Raw genomic sequence first — 22,724 nt, forward strand, 5'->3', positions numbered from 1 at the left:
ATTGGCGTGACAATCGCTTCCTTCCAAGCAGGGGGAAGGCGGCCTTCGTCAAGCGACTGACGAAACACCAAGTGTAAATGGCTTGCCAGTGTACTCCGTAAGTCGACTTGAACAGCATGGAGAATGAATAAAACAAAAAAGCGTGAAATGGCAAGACAAACAGGGTAAACGTATAGCGTATTTGGGCGAATATGAAAAATTCTACCGAAAAATACAAAGGATCATTCGAAGATTATGAACCATGCGTGTTAATGGGGTGTTTATACTGAATTTTTGATTCTATGTTGAGGATATCCGTCACAGTCAACAAAGAACTTCACTCTCCGAACGGAACTGAGACGAATGTTTGGTAACTTCTGTGGCATCTTGTTCTGTGTTTCCGATTCTCCTACCTCCCTGGAGCCACATCTGCTTCAGATTTGTATTTGAATTAAAATGGCTTAGGTGACCTTGGCGGATTGGCGTGGTTATACAACTGCAGAAACAAAGCTGTGCTGTGTGACACCTCAAAACAGTTACCCTGTGATGGCAGTTGATACAGCAGTGCGCATAGCGCCCTATGAATATGTTCATATTCTGAATCTGAACACGCATGTAACCCGGCTTGTCCTCGGTCCCAAAACTTATAACTGTCTTCAAGATGAGAAGTAAGTCACGTCCATTATATGTAGATGAGATTATTTTTAGGCTGGTATTGGGTCCGGAGAAAATGATATGCTTAACAAAGTCACAGTATTGTGTTATCAAGAATCCAACAATTCGGGACTCCAGAAATCAGCCACTGCTCGATGTATGCGGTCAAGTAAAGATTAATCTCGGGGATGAAGATTATCGTTTTCACCAAGACCCATTCCCACTCTATCCTGGAGAAATACTTGCTAAAGGAGTACAGCCTCTCCCTATAGTTCAACTGAACACTGCACTACGTCTTCAGGCGTTGGTTGACTTCACCGAACACGACGAGCTCAGGGTAGCTGGAGAGGAATGGCATTTCCACGGCCCAGGTGGGCAAAACCATATCACTCCTTTTTTGAATGGTCCTGCAGGAAAGCCTATCAACGCATATTTCAATCCAATTCTTGTAATACATTCTGTCCATATGTTTGAGAAAGAATACGGAACAGAGGATGAAATTCAGTTTCATACAAAGCAAAGTATGAGATGAATGTATAAATGTGTTTGCCTAGAAACTTGAAGTGAGAAGCACCCATTATGCAAAATTACACCGTCAAATTCAGGATCTAGTCCATGGAATACAGGAGGAAATAGAAAAACCAGACACGGAATTAAATGGCATATTCACTCTACAGACATTGACTACCTTATCCCGTTGCTTCTAAAATTTCCGCTTGAAAACCCCTTTGGTGTTAGAACTTGACGGTACCAGAAATCCAGGAGTCAGAAATATCTTTATTTACTTTTTTGGCTCCCTATATACGAGGATTTTAGTGTAATCAATATCCTATTAATTCTGATGGTTTACAAAATAATTTTCTGATGTAAACTGAGCTGAAGCAATTGATAGATGCAGCTACTGCCATTTCTTTCTCACATCACTCGTTGTATTATGTGTTCACTGGCGAAATACTCGATTTCCCCTCAAAACTCTGCCGTGTTTGCCACCGTGTTCAAGTGACCCGTGCTTTCAAATAACGGTTTAAAATGTTGATATCACCAAAGGATTGAACATAAGCTCAGATGAAGGACAATTTACGCAGATGAATCTCTCGTTTGTCACTGAGTTAGTAAGCATCTATGTGAGTTGAACTTCACGGTTGAGTGAATGGCGCCATATCTCCACTAATTATGGGTCATACTTCTAATCAGCTAGACGTTGCCAATCAAATTGGTTTTCAGGTTTCGGCAAGAAAGTTACAGTTTTGAATAAAATTAGAAACTTTTAGGAAGTGCAATATTGGTGATTTCGATAGAAACTAAACATGATCCTACGCTCTCGGGCCTCGAATGGCTTTTGTGTGGTAAGATTTCAATTGAAACTCCCAAATACCTTTGATCTGTTGTTAAAGTAAAAGATATGCGTCCTGTCTTCTAAATACTGCTGCTCTCAGTTTTCGTGTGAATAAAAAGTGGTCCTATTGTTGCTTTTGTTCTCAAAACGTACAATTAAGAGGAGTAATAAAGACAAACTTCAAAAAACAGGAACATTACCTGTCAAGCATGGAGTTTGTCAGTCATTGCTTGCAATATTAAAGATCGTAACGCAAATTCGAACAACTTTGTGGAGCTGCTTAGCAGTACTTCAGGGGAGAAGTTTTGTTCATTTGCAGCATGAGTTTTCTGGATGCGTTACGTGAAAAACTATGTACTGAACTACAAGCTCATGTTTTTGGAGTCAGTGCTATTCCGTATAGTGCTTGGCTTGGGTTTACCATAAAATCAGGTGAGCTGAAATAAAGTAATGTTTAAGCAATGCAACTCAACAGTATTGTACTTAATTCAACTATCTGAAAAAAAGTCTGATAAAGTAAGCTGTTATGCTACCAAATAAAAAATTGGACAAATAATTGTCCCTACAACAGCATCCTTTCTTACAGTGTGCTGATGTATCTCGCTCGAGGCTAGTATGTGCGCATACAAAACAAAGTATATTGACGAAGAATTATCTACAATTCGTTGGCAAATATATTTATTCACGTCGTTTACATTTGCAGCCAAGAAAATTAAAGGTTTTCCCAAAATATACAGTGGGACCGAATTCACCTTTATATGTCTATTGCCAGTTAGGTTATCTGGGTCAGATCAACAGACGCGTTTTATTGTAATGTTATTACTTGCTACAATGCTGAGAAATTCTGAATGGCGTTGTACAAATTTAAACCTCAAATTGGTTAGGCAAATCTTCTTTCTCACTAAGTAGATTTCTGTTTGCCATTCTTCAATCAACTGCTCTTGGTTCGATTAATCTGGAAACAAAGAACCTCACAAAAGTGGCAGCATTTTTTATGCTTGGGAGAGTTTTAACAAACAGTTGTAAAGCATAGATAGCATTATGTGCTTCAAGTATCTACTGCATACTTGTTAATGAAGTTAATTTTTAAGACACGTCAATTACTGAACCGACAGACAAATTTAGCCTGAAGATTATTTTTGGCCATGGTAAGACCAAATACACAAATCGTCTGCATTTCGCTTTGCAATTAGCATTGTAGTCTGCTGTTTGTTTTTAAAATGGTCTGCTGTCTCTGATGGAACCACGTTTTTTAGTCACACAAGAGTTACAATTGGATCAATGGGTAAAATGTTAAATCTTTGGAATCGATATAGATATTTTGCTAAGACTACTTTCAAAAATCTCATATTTGGCTTAGAAAATCAGAAAACGCACACAACCTCTAACGGAGTGGTTGACTTTTTCTTAGCCATGATGTGGCTGCCAAGATAACATAACCTCAAGTCTAGCTTTACCATCTACATTCAATGTGCATCCAAAGTGCTGCATAGGGATTTTAAATGCTGGAGGGTTAGTACATACGTGTGGTTTTGTTGCTGGTATTTACTGCAGCAACGGTAGTTAAATTGATCAACACCATGAACTATCTATGAGCAAAGCAAGTTGATCAATACCAGCTTGAATGGCCTGGGCATCTATATTATTGCGTCCTGAGAGTCAGTATGTCTTTTCAAGGGTAACATTTGGATGTTTCCAATTGCTTTTGATTGGGCCACAAAATTGGGCTAAACTAATAAAAGGCTGTCAAAGACCATCCACAAGCAGATTGGAAAAGTGTCAAAAAATAATACAGCCCCAGAATTTTCACTGGTTGTATTTCAAAGGCCTATGAGTCTATCAGGTACATCTTAGATTACACATGGCTCTAGTAACACAGTTTTGGTGTCTTATATACACCTAGTCAACGAGAATGTTGCGTGTTTTCCTCAAAGCCTCATTTTTTCTGTGATTTTTCATTATCTGAAAGGTACTGTTCTTATTTTGCATTTGATTTGCTGTTACGTATACATTCCATGTAGTTTTTCTATTTGTGAGATACCGGTTTTATGCTCAGATGAAAAGACTAATTATAATGATGACTGCCACCGTAGTAATCTAACACCAAAGGACAATTTTACATTACAAAATCTGCAAACCAGCACCAAGTGACTCGGATAACTTCAAACAATGCACAATTTTGTTCTTCTGCAAGGTAAACACTAAACTACCTGCACTTAGGTTGATAAAACAACTTCCATAACTTTTTCTTATCCAGGCAGCAAAAACGTGAAGCGCTCTACGACAGAGTATTTACCTTCAAGAAATTTCACTGAAATATGGAGCCAATTCTTACTTAGGTTTAGGCATACGTAGCCTATGAACTTGTAATATGCTTATATTAAGACTTAGGGAAACAAGACACTCTCATTTGCTAATTAATTTTGTGTTAACTTGGAACCCAACCCAAGAGTTTTCAACAGTCTTATAACCGTTGTGTCACGTGAAGGTTAACAGCGCTTCCAAACACTGAAACACTGGTTGTCTGATTGGATGCTGCCTTCGTAAATGCCTACTTTTCTCACGCAAATATATATTTTCTGAGAGCAATTCTTCTTATCCGTTTGTTGCTCGGATGTCAACAAATGCCACAGCTAAATTTTCCAATAACTCAATTCGCTTGTACCTCACTAAGTTGCCTGCCAAATGATGCTCCTTTTTAGCTTTGATGCCCACGAAAAATAGGCCTGAATTTGGCTGCTTCAAACCAACTATGTGGGAGCTTGTCCTAAGTACATACCTCGCAAGTAGGCAGTACTTACGTCCAGCAACTGAGCAGCCATGATCCTGAAACTATTGATTCGCCGTTGAGAGATAATCTGTCTTTACCCTTTATACATCAGAGTATATTTTTGAAACCAGATGGCTGCTTTGATTTGTTTTATTTTAAGTGATCTTTCACAACTCCGCGTTTTATTTAAGGACAACTTCGCAGAGCTTTGTATCTACACCTATTAGTTTATTTCTATTCAAAGAAATATGCGGTTGATTTGGCTCACCTCAAGCTGAGAATCGACAGAGTTGTGCATATACGACGGATGGCCTTGACCACATTGTGCAGTTTTATTTTGAGCTCGCCATTCATTTTAATCTCGTGACGGATTTTTTGTGCATGTCGTAGAAACCTACTTACAATTCTTAACGTTTTGCTGCAAATAGCTACCTACTATCCAAGAAAAGAAGTACAAATTCTTGGCACGGATGAAGCGATCAAAATCGAAGTGAACACAGCCCTATGCTTACAGGCGCTAAAGGATTGCAAGGATCAGACGGGCACGCCGCGTACGTATGGGCAACAATGGCTAGTAAGCACCCCCAGAGTCTATCTGCCTGGGCCATATGAAAAAGTGGTGGAAACACGCAAGGCCCACATCCTTACGGAAACGGTATGTATTTTTGGTTAAAAGACAACTGTTACCAGATAATGTCTGATGTCGCGCTCCTCAAATAGTGATGCGTTTGACGTGTGATTAGTCCCCATTAATTATCTATATTATATTGGGATCGTTTGATACCAATTAAACTAGGAATAATATGCCCACTTGGCGCACATTGAAAGTAGGGTATACATTGCTTCCGGGTAACAGATTGTGACAGTATTGCGGTTGTTCCTGAATAGGCTTTACATGGCTTCGGGAGCCCTTTAGTGCATTTACCAGCCAGCGTTACTGCAGAGTATGCTTTTATAAACCTTCAACTGGCCGCCATCAGTTTTGCAAGCATGTAAACCCGATCATGAAGCTGAGAGACTAAAAATTTGAATCAGAATGTCTTACTATAGAGCTGTCTCTGTTAAGCAACCATTTGTCCAACTGCCACCTAGTTAATATCATCATGTGAAGGTGAACAACAGTGACAAGTGATAGGCCATTCACGCCGGAAGACCGAAATCTGCTACGGTATGTATATGAAAAAATCCAAAAAGAGAAAGATTAATCGCTTTACAGCGGCAAAAGGTTTAGATGCGGTGGAAGTGCAGCAAATTTGCGCCATTGTATTTGTTGATGTGACAATAAACAGTAAAGGATCCACAGCCAAACTCATGCGCTTGCCGGCCAAATGTTGTTCTGACATTTTCGTTCCATTTGAGTGACATTTTCACACGATTATACGTAGTGACTGGCGTAAGCTGCTAATGATCTTAATTAAAATGTAAACGCGTGCGTACTCAATTTTTAGATTTTCTGTTTAATTTTGCGGCCTAGAAGTTGGGGACAGAGATGGCGAGGAGAGCCAGCGAGAGGAGGAGGAAAATGTGTGGATGTGTACTCTTGTGAGTAATAAATCACATATAAGATACCATACCATAAAGATAAGCATGTCTTTTGAGTGGGCAAAAGAAAGTAACCCCTCGACAAAGTAAAACGGTGGAAAACGCGAAATACTCCAGCAAATTTTTAATGATCGTCAGTTAAAACAATGTGTTAATGAAAGGACAATGTATGTCAAAAAGTGTTCCTAGCTTCTAATTTAAAACCAGAATCTAAAGAAATCTTTTGATACCAACTTCGTTGGTAACTGTAGAGATCCAGGGAAAACTAACCGGAGGCGAGGCAGCTGAGGCAAACGCTAACTTTGTTACACTCTAATGCAACTTCTTGATGTCCATTCTGCGTTTTTTATCACCCACTTACCTCATATTTACATGAGTCATCAGCGCAAACCTCAGAACTTGAAGGCTCCACTTATCGCTTTAAATAGCCTGTTCAAATCGAACCTCCGCGATATCGTTTGGTGTAGAACAAGAACATTTGTCAGAAGGCTTTCATAGGTTTTGAAAGCAGTTGGTAATCCTGGAAAGAGTTTCTATTCAAAATATTTTGAAAATTTTCATGAGAATGTATCATCCGATATACCTTCTTTTAGTCACCTATGCTGAATTTCCAGATGTTAAGTTTTTCCGGCCGAACAGTCGCACAGATCTATGTGAAACGTTTGGATATCTGGGTATCTGTTTGTGAGTCTAACAAGAGTCGGGTTTTATTCACTATGCTTGTAACAAAATCAAGCAAATGTGCCTCAGGGATTGTGAACTGATGAAGAATCTTTTTTACAAAATGTGAGAGAACTTATGAAAATTGTAAATTATAAATGGAGTAAGTTTAGAAATGCATCTAAAAAACAAACAATATTCCTATTGGGATTCGTTGCGACTCCCCAGTTGTTGTTTTATGTTTTCAACTGAGATCATCAAGCAGAAGACCTTTTCCAAGAGGCATGAGACAGTGATGCTCTCGCAAAGATGCTGACTGTGGTACCAAACGCCTCCTAAAAGAACAAACACACTCTGTTGTATGGGCCGGCTCATAAAATGACGGCCTTGTTATTGTCATTTTCCTGTCAGTCCAATATTCTCACTAAAAATGATGAAAAACTACTTCTACATCAATTTTATCATAGTTTTAAGAATTTGTACGATATGACATGCAGCACTGGGGCGAGATGGACCAAGTGGTTAGAGCGCAAATTTACTGACCGAAAGGTCCGTGGTTCGAACCTGACCTCCGCCTCTCGACTTCCCCTGTATAGGCTTGGGCAACTTGGCAGTATCTCAGCCCTCGTGCTTCCCCCCGAGTGGCTTCCTATGCAGCACTGGTGAAGCTGTGAATTATTTCTGAAACCCAGATAGTTAAGATCGTGGGGGCACAACAGTTGAATGACCGTGTGGATCAAATTTATTCCAGATTCTCCTGCCATTCTCCCGCGTGCCGGGAATTTCGGTCGCAAAATTTGTTCAAGTGTCTGGAGAAGCGACAGATGTGGAGTGGTTTTGTATCGGGGATCAGTGTAAGGTCTTTTGATTTTCTAGCCGTTTCTCCACCCAAGACGTAACTTTTGGTCAGCATGTCAAGTGCATTTAGTGGAGAGCAATATGATACCATGGTAGTTGAGCTGATTAAGTCCAATCCATCGGCTGAACGGAAAAAAACTTAATTAAGCGAAAGAAATGGACTAAACTCAAAAGCAGTTGGTATAATAGCAAATGAAAAAAGGTAAACTTCTGCCGCGGAGTTCACTACGGATCAAGCAGACTCAGGAGTGAACGAATTTGTACTAAAATCAATGACATTCACTTTATGTAGTCCTTTATGTCCTGACAGTCGACGACTGACCGTGAGCGTTTTTTAATGGAACTCCCTTGGATGGTTCACCTTGGTGCCAGAGGTTTCATGTTAGTTCTTAAGGTACAAACTAGATGAACTGTGTCTATAGATTAATTGCTGCATTGAGGTAAGGCGTGAACTAGAAAGCTGAAAAGGTGTCAGTTCAGATCCTTACAGATATAGTTGTAGAGAGGAGCGTATTACGATCAGTCTCAATGGGAGAATATTTATACCAAAACCGTCTCAAAAATGCAACAAATATTTTGTCAACCGAGAACGGTTGCATAGAAGTGAGGTCCACTCTTGCTCTTTTACACCGTATGTGTCCCTGGGAAGCACCCAATCGATAAACTAAGGAGTATGGGTTCAAAAACCATGGATATACTGACTTCCTTACTACGGTAGAAAATACGGTTGTCTTTGGCTGAATTAAAATGGTCAGTGAACTGCAGTGTCGTGGTAGGGCTGACTCGCAGTTAACCGCTGGAGATTCAAGTGCCGAGGCAGCCAAAGAATCGACGGGATGTGACAAATTTTTCTTCGTTCTTCAAGCAGTCATAGCCGTGAGAGATTTCAACAGTACATTCTAACAAGAATAGGATTTGGGATTAAACACCATTTTGACCATTCCTCATTAAGTAGAATCAGGTACCTTCTCGAGGATTGTATTGGCTGGTCTTGTAGAAACACCAAAATATGGTGGACGTTATGTCTACCAAAGCAAATATATTGAAGGAAGAAAACGCACAGAGCTACTCACATTAAGACGAATGCTCATATCAAACTTACTTACAAGGGGCATCCAAGTGGAACGCGGTAGACACTGATGCTTTAATGGTTGTCTTTGTTAGTAGAAGCAAGTTGGGTGCGAAAATGCGGGTGATTACCACCAATGCACCCCCATTTCCTCCAGCAAGGCGGGAATCCTCGCAGCTTGCTAAACGTTTATTCTTCAAAAGTTTCACAACTAACAAAATTTTTTAAAGTTAATTTTTGATACTAACAATTTTCATATTTCAAGCTATAGAAAGATATAAGCGTGAAAAGGCGTCCTAAGTTTGAGTGGTTGCGAATTGGGTCAATCAAACACACCATGTACTCATTTTTCTGGGCAGATTGATGTGGAAGAAATATGTGCCGCACGAAATGCTTCCCCCAGGTGAACTGTGTGCTGCACACCTTCATCAGAGCTTCAAGACAAAATGCAGGCTCTAAAATCCTATAAGTTAAAATATGTATGGCTTTATATGTAGTCACTCAGCTGTAGCACCCTTTCGGTGCCTAACTGCCATGCCACCCAAAGGCTGCGCGAGGGCTGGGATACTGCCAGCTTGCCCAAGCCTAGACAGAAGTCGAGAGGCATAGGTCGGGTTCGAACCACGGACCTTCCGGTCAGTAAATTTGCGCTCTAACCACTTGGGCCATCCCGCCCCGCGGCTTTATATACGAACATTTGTATGAAAGCCCTGTCAGGAATAGCTTTCAAATTAGATGCGACTATTTTGGTTTTGCGAGTGACTCATCAGAATCCCATCTGAGTTCGCGCTTATCGTGTTTTTCTCCAACTGAGTGTGCTGCACCAGGCCACCTCACGTTTCAGTTAGTACGACACTTGAGACAGCACAACTTTATTTAGGTCATAAGGTTAAATAAAAACTCAAAGACTGTGCCTGCCTAATAACTTCCTAGGAAGGCGGAACGCATCTTGGTTTAAGGGACTTCAGCTAACCGTTTAGGCTGATTTGTTGCATCTATAAACATAGGGCAAAGTTTCGAAGGACTGACGTTGAAGCCTAACAATAACAGTAATGAGAATCTGGTGCTAAGGAGAGCAAAAGATGAAACTACCGACATGGTTGAAAAGCCTCGTGGAACTGATATTCCAAACCTAGTCCATACGCCGGGCAAAATATTATTACGGCCAGGAGAAACGGTGTCAAACCAACTGCCAGTCGATCACTAAAAACAGGAAGGGCATTTTTGGTAGGGGCTAAAAACATTCCAGAGTTCATGAAACGCAAATATGAACAAAGTTTTATGTACATTGATAAGAACAGTCGAAAAGCCTAGAAAATCCTCTCTTAAAAAGGCGGGTACGTAAACAAACTTTCATTTTCATGGTCTTTTCATTTTTTCAATGAATCGGCCTCTATCCATGGTCATTAGTTGGTATTTTCCTACATATTCTTTTCGACCAAGATAGAACCCTTTCAACTCGAGTAGAATTTTGCGTGAGTTCTCCCATCTTTATCCCTTGGTCATACTATTGTTCCATAACCAGGAATTTACATATCACTGCTAATTCATAGCTCAACCCATTGTTTTTTATAAGTACTTCCTGCATTCGCACTGGCAACATGTTTGAACACATTTTAAAAGGCCTAATTTCCATCTTTCACAGCAGATTTCGGGCAAAAGATCTGTCTTCAAAAAGTTACAAAACTTTTAACTTGCTTTTTCATATTTCTGCTTTCGGTCCAAACATATAATGTTACTGGTTTAGGTAAAGGATTGTGTTTACATGTCATACTGAGCGTTTTCCTATTATTATAATAAGTTTTGGTTGTATTTGCTGACAAAACTATCCCAAGCTCGTGAGATATCGTAACGTTTTGGCAGAGACAATGAACAACAGCCAACCGACATAAGCCGTTTGACTTGAAAGCACCTTCAGGTATATTCGATTGTTTAACTAACTGTTCCCACAAGTGCTGCTAGAATGAAACGACAAACGCAGATGTATTCCCGAAATCGAAACAGAGTGGAAAACGTGTGCTGCTGTAAGCGTCTCATTACTGATCTCCAAAATGTGCAAAATACACGGTTAGACTGTCTAAGACGTGAAACAATGGGTACTGTCATGGGGACACCTGAAATCAAGTATACATAGGAAAAATAATTTTGGCCTGTGAAATGCGTATAGATCAGAAGTACGTTGTTAATTCTTTGATTTGAAGGAGCATAAACAGACTATTGCTAATTTATGGAAATAAGTCACTTATTCTACAGTAGTGGCTCATGAACATTTTGTCTGCCTCGTCTTCCCCAGTTTCTTGACTTGGAGTTCCAATTTTCCAGTTTGTCAGTCTCTCCCCCTTTTGGCGATAAGAATTCCGGACTGCACAGTCTGTCGTAGATTTGCAAGATTGTTTTGATCCGCCTGGATTTTCAGTGCTAGAAGTGACGTTAGAATCTGTTACACAATTCTGGATTTGGATGGTTTGTTTTTGATTTTATGATCTCCGAAGATCGTTTTATGGAAACCGATCTTGATAATACAGATCGTTGGGTCTGTGCTAGCGTATCAAGTGTATCAGAAACACGGCGCCGATGATCAAGATAGGTTTTAAATTCACGGTCGACTCCGCTATATAGATATTCTCAGAAGGTAGAAATGGTGACCTTGTGTTGTTTATACCTTTTTAATTACCAGTATTCTCGCGATGAGAGAGTTTTAATTGGAGTTCTCCCAGATTGCCTTTCCTTCTCGAAAGCCGAAGCAGTGGCCGGTTGAATTTTTCTGCACAATAACTTTATCGAACGTGTGAATTATTCTTTTTTCACAGACTGCCTTGCATGTGCGCGCCTTGGAGGCCCATGTGGACGAAATTGGCTGCAACAGACGTTACGGTGAGGAATGGCTCATTACTCGGACGCAAACGGCCAGCCATATTTGCAGCGTGCACGAAGAGGTTATTTGCCAAGTAAAAGCAACCATTCTCAATGCGCAACAATACTGTGTGATTTTGAACCCCGTGGATGACAAAGGTGTACCACAACTAGGGAGGCGGAAGGTTGTTCGAGGAGAGAAGACTTTCTTCCTTCAACCAGGCGAGACGTTAGAATCCGGTGTGCGAAATGCGCATATCTTACAAAGTAATGACGGCATGATTTTGAGAGCAACGGAAGGGTTCTTTGACGAAACTGCTGCTTTGTCAGAAGGCAAACATACAAAAGTGGTAAGTGAGATAAACATTGGGCTTTTGTTGCTTACTTGGTGTTCAACCAAAAATACACCAGATGGCGGCTGCATAGTCCACGCTTTATCGCAAGCAGTTGGAAATTTGCTTACTTCAGCGCATAGATACCTACTAGATTCCCGGAAGAAAAAGGCACTGGAAAGCAGGGAGATACTCGTTCCGCTCTAGATGGGGATACAGTGTGCAACTGAGGATCTGCATTGCTGCCGTAGAGAAATCTGTCTAAAAATAGCCTTAATAACAAGTTTATTAATAGCAGTAGGACTCTGTTCTTCGCCGCATGAAACGTACTGTTATTCGTATAATTGTACTCAGAACTAACACCCTACTTTTGAGATCAGACCTCCTTCAGTTTTTGCTCGCTTATCACAGAATCTCTTTAGCGGAAGATACTAACTCAAGAGGCGTGCACAACCGTGAGCTGCTTGATTGGTAAACAAAGGCTTAAAACGCGGTAACCAGGTTAGCACAGTTTTCAGTATCTTTTTGCTTAGTGTTTGTAGTCTAGTAAGCGTAGTACGCTTTCATGAATCTTGTTAGTTTTATTCATATGGTCATTCATTGCTGCCGCGAGAAGAGAAATACTTGGATATGTGTTTTACAAGACTGTATCGTTTCAAATCTCCAAAAGGCTGAGATTCTTAACAGTTCGCACAGAATATTCGGTTAATCGAATGATAAATGTTTGCAGAGTTTCTAGCGATAATCGTTGTTGGCACATTTAACATTCGGTTGAAAACCCATTAATTTTTTGTATTTTAATTTTTTTGCAAAATGTTAGTATGAATTGACGTTTGTGTTCATTGGATTTCGCGTAGGTGCGTAAAAATTGTCAACCAAGTGGGTGGAGCAAATGTACTTCGATAGAATGTCGCTACGTGGTATGCCCGGGAAGAAATGAAGTTCGTTGCTTTTCTGCCAGCTAACTGCCAACGCACAGAATCTTGGGTACCACTTATACACGGTTTCTAATGATGGCAGGAAAAACCAATTTGGCGCACACAAACACACGGATCTTTTTAAATAAAATGCGGTCCGTTGACATTCATTTCGGCATCAAGCAGTTGGTTAGACTTATACTTGGTGCGGCCACAAAGAGTGTGCACTTCGGCAACAGGGTGTGATTTGGTAGAGCATGCCTTAGAGACACATCCTGTATGAGACGTGCAACTACATATATATATATACATATATATATATATATATATATAGGCATAGTTTAATACGAGTTACTTGGGTCGAGTGATTATTGGTCCCGGTGGTTGAACCATGCGAGCCTTAGTGTGAAGTTGGCTTTCACTTCATTGGCAACAATGAAACTGCTACCGTCCACATCGACGGTTCATGAATAAATATTCCTTATTGTAACCTCAGCTAGAAGACGTAAGTTGCAGTTCTGAGTGGAGATGACCTACAAAATATGCATTTCACTTAGAAGGCATTCCATCGCCATCAGTGCTAACAAATTTGAAGCTACGTTGTTGCTTCCACTCATTCTCCTTTGCGGTACCACTTTTGGAGCCGTCAGTAGTAGTTGCGTCCCTACGAAAACAAATTACTTACACTCAACACCTACTCATCACTCTCGTTTTGCGTGCCTTCCAGTATCGACAGCCCGGTGTTCGATGGCTTATTCGTGGACCGATGGAATATGTTCCACCCTTGGAGGTGACCGTTGTTGAGTTTCGCAGTGCCATTGCACTGGACCAAAACGAAGGTGTCTACGTGCGCAACACAAGGACCGGTCAAATTCGCGCCGTTATCGGTGAAACATACTTGTTGAATGAGGAGGAAGAATTGTGGGAGAAGAAATTGCCGAATGACGTTGTCCGACTATTGCACACTGCTAATGAGGCAACCCCTTGTGAAGAAGCGGCCAATGACAGAGCGATTCAGGATGACGGGCACGTACCTAGTCAAGACTTGACCAAGGTCGTCACGTTGCGTGTGCCTCACAACGCCGCGGTACAAGTATACGACTATCGCGCCAAACGGGCCAGAGTAGAGTTCGGTCCGACACTAGTCATGTTGGCACCGGATGAACAATTTACACAGCTTAATCTGAGTGCCGGAAAGCCGAAAGAACCGAATAAAATCAAGTCCTTGTTTCTGCTGCTTGGTCCGGATTTCAGCACAGATGTAATTGTGGTAGAGACAGCCGATCATGCTCGTTTATCGTTGAAATTGTCTTACAACTGGCACTTCAATGTCCCCAAGCCCTGCTCACAATCCGAGGCAGCAAAGCTGTTTTCGGTGCCAGATTTCGTAGGGGACCTCTGTAAGGCAATGGCTTCCCGTGTTCGTGGCGCTGTGGCTGCAGTTCCGTTTGACGACTTTCACAAAGTGAGCAGCCACCAGTTTTGTTGATGTGCTGTATGAAGCATTTTCATTGTTTTATTTAGTAGCCGACTTATAATTGCAGAATTTGGGGGCACACCTAAATGTTTGACAAATTGCACCGTTCAGTTCTTCGGTCAACTTCCATAACTTTGGGAAACTTTGGTGCTGCTACTTAGCTGGGTTTGAAAGTGAATGACAGTCAACTTGTTATCGAGTACAAACGTAAGTACGAAAATATAAATTGAATAACAATGCTTCGGATTTCTACCTGTCCCTGACTTTAGACATGTTCAGCCTGCAGGCGAACAACAAACTATTCAGCTTATTGATACCCTGGTATATTTGCAACAGTCTCCATATATGCGGGACGTATATCCACAACTATTCTAGGTTTAGGTACAAAGTAACGTATTGTGAGATGTCACTGGTTTGGATATAGATCATATTTCCGAGATGCAGACAGTCACCGAGTTGGTTGGAAACGAAAGCTGATGAAGGTACTCGTAAGGTCTTCTAAGTATACCATCAGCTAGTTATAAAGTGGATGCCTAAAATAGTTTAGCATACGTGTAAAAGTGGTTTCTTGAGGAATCCCATTTAATGGATTGGTTTCCATGTCCAAAAGCTTTGGACGCGCCGATGTGTCGTTTTTCATACCCTTAACTTGTCCGTATGGTACTGTATCGCTTACCACATCCATACCAAGGTGCTTTGCACCGCCTGGGAGTTTAAACTGGTTTGCTACCCTGCCTCAAAATTGAGTGAGATAGAATAATTTATTTGATGTCTTCAAAAGATTAGTCAGCTAGACGGCTTCAATCGGGTTTTAAAGGGGTGAGAAATTTGCACTCAAGTGAGAAAGTTCAATCTCTTAAAAGGTCTTGCAAAGTTCAAGAATATTGATCAGATTTGTGAGAGTCAATCCGGTTATTTTATAATTTGCGTTCCGATAAGACTGACAGAAGTGAGACCTGATGATTTGTTTCTACTCGTCTGTAACTGTTGGACAACGCTGAACTGTGTACGACATGACGGGCGTACACAATTTTCACAGATGTAGGTTTATTTATTCATTCCCGACATTCTCTACTTTATCTGGTCAAAATTCAAAATGTTTTTTAATTCGGTTTGTTGGTGAACGTGTTTTGATCTCCAGTTAGTTTCGCTTGTGGATGAACTGGTTGGTTATATTGTGTGACAGCATGCATCACTTTTTTCGGCTCTGGGTTCGCATATACCGTCAGATTTTATAGCTGAGCGTCAGGTCTTTGATTTTCTAGATCGACTGTCAACCTGGCTGATATTTGACTAGCAGAACTTTTACCATGAGTAATCGGATGATAGACTATCATGACAGAGTTGATGCTGCATGCGCATGTTCTGGCTGAAGGTCTACAGTTATTGTATGGTGGAACCACGAAATTCCGCGCGGTAATTGAACAAAAACCCATTTACCTGCCGCTACTTTGACATATGAAAGGATATAGATGAGAAATTATCAAATGCAATGAGGTCACCCTGGACAGGCTTTGCTCCATAGTTACCATAGTTCATAGACTCTCTTTTGCGCGTGGGTGGTCATATCTTTGAACAGTTGTCTAGTAGGCTTTCAATTTGCAGTTATCGAGCAAAAAGATGAGAGACAAAATGTGGGTGAGGTGGTATTTGATGGTTTTAACATTGAAGCCACTGAGATTTCATTGTGTCACCCGTCAGTATCTGATCTTTTAAGGGCTTAGGTAAACTGTAGGGTGACGGCTAAACAACTGAAACTTTCTTTGATTTCGTCATCTTCAGTTTATCGTTTTGTCTGAACAAACGAATCCATGCCCCCGGAACGTTGCAGGTTGCATGAGGGCTGGGATACTGCCAGGTTGCCCAAGCCTAGACAGGAGAAGTCGAGAGGCAGAGGACGGGTTCGAACCACAGACCTTGCGGTCAGTAGATACGCAGTGATCCTTCGCAGAGCCTAATTGACTATGTTTTCTTCACGTGTTTTCTTGCATCTCTTCTGAAATTACGTGGTAGAAAAATTGATTTGAAAATATGCCACAGAACTCGGCTTTTGTTTGTCAACATGTATATTTCTTGGGCAGTAAATGGATCAGAAAGATCCTATTAACCAATTGGAATTCCTCGCTGTTCGCTGTTCTTCCGGTTTACCGGAATGCTTCTAATCGTCCATCCTAACCAACTGTTTTCACTATATGCTGATTTTTTTCTTATAAAACAGAACTCCGCGCGCATTGTTCGTGCCTCCGTGTTTGGCGCGAATCAGAACGAACAGGCGCAACAGCACTTTATATTTCCACAAAATAATTTGCACATTACAAGCATTGATATCCAGTGTGTAGAGCCGTTGGATGCGAAGGCAAGGGAATCCCTTGAAAAGTCCGTCCAACTTGCCATTGAAATTCGTACCAAGTCTTTGGAAGCAACTGCCAAGTATGTGGTGCCTGACGACTGCTGCTCATGCATGCTTTCAGGTCCTTCTTTTGTTCTGGAAGAGTTTTCTCAAGTTGCATTTATTTTCCACTTGATACGAGTAGACTGAGACAAGCAAACTAGGTTTGTAATGTTAAAAAGATATATTTTTAGGAGTATGATGCTGAGTAAATTAACGGTAAATTTCCACAAGGCAGTTCTGACAATGTAGCTACGAGGTGTTGAGCTTTCACACAAAGCAAGACACAGAGGGTTGAAGACAACCCAGGAAACGCTGAGAGTATAAATCCAAAAACTATATAACTTCTTAAATTCAACCTATTCAGCAGGCATAAATTTCATTGCAAAGGCTGGTTACAAGAATCTGCATGCTTTTAGACGTTTCTACACTCTGACCGGTTATTAGGCCTACCACGGCATTATCCGAGGGGTGGTATGAGTCAAGACAGTCACAGCTTTAATGAAACCACAGTATGTGCAGAAATATTGGTAGCTCGGGTGAGTTAATTGGTTGTTGACCAGGTGGTTGTTGATCTGTTCGCTGAGCTTGGCAATTGACGTGCGAAAATTCCGTCACTATACTAGGAGACATCATCAGTACCCACTCAACTACGCACTGGTGATGTCTCTTCGTACGGTGACGAAACGTTTGCCAAGCTCGGCTAACAGATCAGCTACCTGATCAACAATCAATGAAGCCTAAACGTAATATATACATCATGTACACAATTTTTCATTGGCAAATATTTCCGTTTTTAAAAAGATATATTGGTTGACTCTCTCAATGTTTATTTTGGTAATAGACACGAAGCTGACCGTTTGGAGCAAGAAACGCTTGGAGCACTGCAGCAACAGAAAATTTTGGACGAAGCAGCTGTTGAAGAGGCTCGGAAAAATTTGGTGGAGATGAGGGTTCAGCTGGCCACGTTGCAGAGCACTGGTAAGGCCAAGGCCGAAGCGCAAAGCCATGCTGAAGCATCAAAGATAACCGGGGAAGCTGCTATCGAGAGTGCGAAGTTAAAAGCGAAGGCTAAAATAATTGAAACGGTAAGTGGCCGATCCCGTCTGTAAATTAACACTAGTTGACGAACGTGATCTCTCAAAAGCGTAAATTTTAATATGCTGTCTACAACGCATTCTTTACCCTCTGAGAAAAATCATTCGCTGGCACGTAATCTGTTCTTTATTCTTACTTTTAATCAGGCCGAATTGGTTACCAGCCATGTTCCGTAGACTTACTGCCCTGTTCTGAGTGTATTTGTCCTCTTATGAAGGGTCGTTGGTCAGATGAAGCGTCACACAGTAAGCTCATCAGCCGAGACTCCAGGCAAAGAGCCATTGTTCTGAAGAAGGGTTACATTCCAGTTTTCTACAAAATTCTTTGTCTCTGGAGCTTCCCCGCCTCATCGTCTTTGGGACTGGTGGTTTCCAGAGTACTGGTTTTATTTCTCAAGAAATGTCAAGAACATTACCCCTGCCACAGTGGAACCATCTTCAGGGACACGCAAATTATATCAAGCGACAAGATGAAGTGAACATGTCAGCATTTCTTAAAGCCGCCTACCAAAACTGAAAAGTGTCCTGGAGCTTGAGGCACTATTGACACCTGTTGATTTGTGACTAATAGTACTTTCTCTTAAAGTTACTCCTACTATATTTCAAAGCCAACTATTTAGTTTTATTGCAGCACAGATAAACCTCATAAAACAATGACCAGAATCCAACAAAGCCCGGTTGTACATAGACCGCACTTTAATTCGAGGTGTACTGCAATTGCATTTGTTCATATCGCGATTTTATATTGCGACCTTGTTCCGAGAAACATCGGAACGACAGACCTGGTGATGGAAAGCGAAACCCGAGCGCAAACATTAATTTCCCGGAATAGAAACACCGTAGGAAGGAAGCTTTTGGTCCCTTCTTGAGAGACTTCTTTGTGAGCAGGGTTTTTCACACCAGACTATTTCCAGCATGGCTCCGTTTAGCGGAAATTCTCCAGAACAAATCGCCGTATTTTACGAAAATGTTAAGTCAGTGGGTAGTTACGCAGCATTCTACGATTCTCTTCTGATGTTCTCTTTTAATGATGTTAATATGTAGAAATTTGAGCACGGGATTACAATCTCAGTATGATAAAAACCAGAAAGTTAAACTTCAACTGGAGTCAATAAGAGTTAAACAATCCTTCGGACAACTCTAGAGATCTGCTTTGATGAAACAAATGTACGTCTGGGTTAGGATAAAACGGACTTGATGGAAGTTGTACAGTAAACAATAAACGAAAACCAGCCACGGCCATTATCCCAATCAAGTCTCAAAAGCATTATACACAACAGTTTGTCTTGCGATACGATAATTTTTTGAAAGCGTTTACACAGTATGATAGGGAACTGCGGGGTAAGTCGTTACAAGTCCACAATTTTTGCCAACCTCAATAAAAATTTGCCAAAGTTTTTAACAGCCAAAGAGTCTCAAGAAATTAACGATTCAACTTGTTCAATTATCCCAGTCCACGGCTGATTCAGTTTTGATGAGTTGTTTTAAAATCCAAACCCTCCGTAAATCACAGTGATTGATCAAAATAATGCATTTCTTTGCTTTGGAATCCTAAAAAGTCTACACACTGTAGCCAAAAACATTTGTGAACCCACTTACCAGGTTCCACAAGTCGCCTCAGCGCTCCCGTGCTGTCTGGATCGTCATGGTTCAGAGTGACCTAAACGCATTGTACTATTATTTAAAGTGCGAGTCTAGGTTACTTATCTTCGCATACTATTTCATTAGTGCAGTGCTTCCCATAAAAACCGAGCACACCGGGGACCATGAAGCGCAATTCGTATCAAGAAACTGTTAGAACTGATGGGATTCCCTTTCTCTCCACAATGCGATCCGGTATCAAAAACGCCTGAAGACCGTCTCATTTGCATCGATACTGATCTAAAACCTCTTTTGCCTACACAAAGAGTGCAGCACAGTAGCTAGTGAGGGCGAAACGTATTCATCTTTACAGCATAACACTTACTATCTGAAAGCATCAACTGTCACAAACGTCATGTGTCATACGGTTGGTTCAGTTTTCCTTACTTGGCCATGAGGCCTCTTTTGTAACATCCAGTGCTCTGAAAAACCCGAATAATCATTTGATGATCCACTTTTTACTCGGGAGACTGTGGACTGGACAGACAAATTTCGAATGACCATAGAATTTTATTTTTTGCTCCTCTATGGGTCTGGACCAATAAACTGGCACAAATCGATAATCACTTCATCATGTTGCCGAACAATGACCTTGTTTCTGTTACGTAGGTTTACCCGTGGCTGCTCTGTCGATATCAAGTCTCTATGAAAATTCGACCACAGACAGGGAACGGTAAAGACTTCTGGCTATATTGCTCACCTCTTGAACTGTGATTTTTCTGACTGCTACATATGTGTACTTACTACTTGCTCATTTTCAAACGCATTGTATCTAAACTTTTTCGTAACCTCTCTACCGCGCCCAGGTATTTGTCCATTACCTATCACCTGCTGTCTTGGGAATCACGAAATTACCATAATACCGTTGTAAATAATTATTTTAAATTGATTTATTTTTTTATTATTTCCCCGACAGGATGGCGAACTTTACAGAACTGAGAAAATGAATGAAACAGAACTGAAGTATCTGAGTGCGAAAAACGCTGTGATGATGGCTTTTCGGACTGAGGAGACGGAAATTGAAGTGAATCGGTTCACCTCAATGGTAGATGCCGTGGGTGCGGACACCATAGCTTCCATCGCAAATGCCGGCGCCAATCAAGCACAGAAACTTCTGGACTGTCTGGGGTTGGAGAGTTCTTTGATCACTAACGGGAGACAGCCGGTAAACTTGCTGGCGACAGCTCATGGGCTGATTGGGCAACTGGACGGGCGTTAAAACGCATGATTTCTGACATCGTGAAGCTTGCTTAACCAAAAAGCTGACCTGATCTAGGTCCTTATTGACAAACTTGTTGGAAACTTTTTTAAGTGACATCTTGACTTGATTTCAAAATATACTTCTAACAAATACAAGTTGCAACAGCTTTGTTTAGGGGACAAGGTTTTATTAAACCTTACGAGTAACGGGATTCGCTGAAAAACCTACGTAATCATTTAATGACTGTGTTAGTTGCTTTTGCGTTCACTTCTGGCTTCTACCTGAGAACTGAATTTATTTATGAAGGTTGATTTTCTGCAGATATCCAAACGTCTTTTTTCTCTGTAAAAGTGTCAGACCAAGTAGTTTCCTTCATCTATCCAAAGTCTCATGCATTCTATGAAACCTGTTCCTAAGCTTGACGGACCCACAACGAATCGGAGAGCCAGTCAGAAAGTTACTGCGTGATGCAGATTCCGTGATAGAAGGAGGAGTCTCTCTTTCTCCTAACTAAAAGCGAGTTAATTAAACTGCTGACCAGTCGCTCGTGGCCGAACAGTTGGGTGTTCAACTACCAGCCGGGATTTGCGGGTACGAGACTTCCTGGAGTTTCGTACGATACACAACGCTAATGATTCCTAATAAGGTCGAGACAGCTGCACGGTGCTCCTTAGCTTCTCAGCATAAACTGACTGCACTAGTATGACAAAGTCATTACTCAATATCCCCAAAATCTCACACTACCAACAAAAGTCAAACGTCCTGAAATCAAATATGGCTTACAAGCAGATTTGCCAGTTGCTAAAAGCATGCTCACTTACAGGAAGAAGAAGTAGACATTGGTTGACGAAATATTGCAGTAGTTTACTGTGTATCTCAGCGATATCTAGCATCTAGACACCCAAGTGCGGATCTCAACGAATTCTCAAAGATTAACCGCACAGCCAAAGATACGAGCAGAACCAGTACTTACACGATCTAATCCCCAAATAACTTTTGGAAATAAACAGGGAGCATTACATTAGTCCTCCTCGATGCAACAAGGAGAGAAGCTATTCAACGACACGTTTCGCCCAATTTGTAAGTCTTGCTGACAAGACCCTATAATCTATTGAGAAAAAGGTCTGATTTGGTTGTGATACGAAATTAAAGGGAGTAACTGCGAAGCATTCTTTATATCCTGGTTCTAACGCAAGCAAAACGAAGGCATACACAATGTGAAGGCCACCAATCGCACGGAACAAAGTAACCACTGCGTTTCTTGGCAACCCGTGTTTCACACCGTTTATTTGGTTAAGTTACGATCAGCGGAATTTTTTCAAATCGAGGGCACAAAAGTTCGCAGCGCATTTGAAAATGTTGAAGCTTTGCATGGCATCATGACTCCGTGGTGTCATGTCGTCGATAGCGGAGTTTTGGACAGACGGTCTCTTTCTTCTGGAAATCGAGTAGCATGAAGAACCCCACGACAAACGACCTTCAAGTGCATTTCTAGTTAAGGCTAATATATCTGGGTATGACGGCACAGCGTAATACTAACGCATAACAGTGAGGCTTTGTACTGCTGACAACTGTGACTTTTTGGTCAATCCGTTTTGAGACGTTCAGTTCCATAAAAGTGTCATTACTTTACCGCTGGTGAACTTCACCCTCCATTCCTCGTCTAATTCAGTTATTTCTTTCCCTAAATCTTTCGACGGTCAACCTCCATTTGGATCAAATAAACTGTACTCGAAAGCGCATTACATTTTCCGCGGGATGATTTAAAAGTTCAGTTTACAGTCCAGGAGTTTTTCCAGAAACTGACAAAAGATGAATGATAAAACGTAGGCCCGAGCCAGTCGTTAGACGTTTCACCAAAAAAGTAGGAGTACCGTCAAAAACTCCAAACGTTTGTGATTGGATCAGTAAAGCAGTTCAGTTAAAGGCTACTGCGGTAAAACGAAGTA

At 41.1% G+C, this 22,724-nt stretch overlaps 1 protein-coding gene across 1 annotated transcript; it reads left to right on the forward strand.

Annotated features, from left to right (window-relative positions):
• Nucleotides 1-525: 525 nt before the first annotated feature.
• On the forward strand, nt 526-20,911 carry T265_09197 (hypothetical protein; the record flags this gene model as incomplete). Its single annotated transcript, XM_009175209.1, has 9 exons — nt 526-647; nt 688-1,004; nt 5,168-5,394; nt 9,366-9,503; nt 11,679-12,071; nt 13,698-14,435; nt 16,666-16,877; nt 17,681-17,924; nt 20,491-20,911. The coding sequence occupies 9 exons, from the start codon at nt 526-528 to the stop codon at nt 20,791-20,793; spliced, it is 2,694 nt and encodes an 897-aa protein (XP_009173473.1).
• Between the last annotated feature and the right edge of the window lie 1,813 nt (nt 20,912-22,724).

This window comes from Opisthorchis viverrini (genome assembly GCF_000715545.1).
Source record: "Opisthorchis viverrini unplaced genomic scaffold opera_v5_260, whole genome shotgun sequence".
NCBI classification, from domain to species: Eukaryota; Metazoa; Platyhelminthes; class Trematoda; order Opisthorchiida; family Opisthorchiidae; genus Opisthorchis; species Opisthorchis viverrini.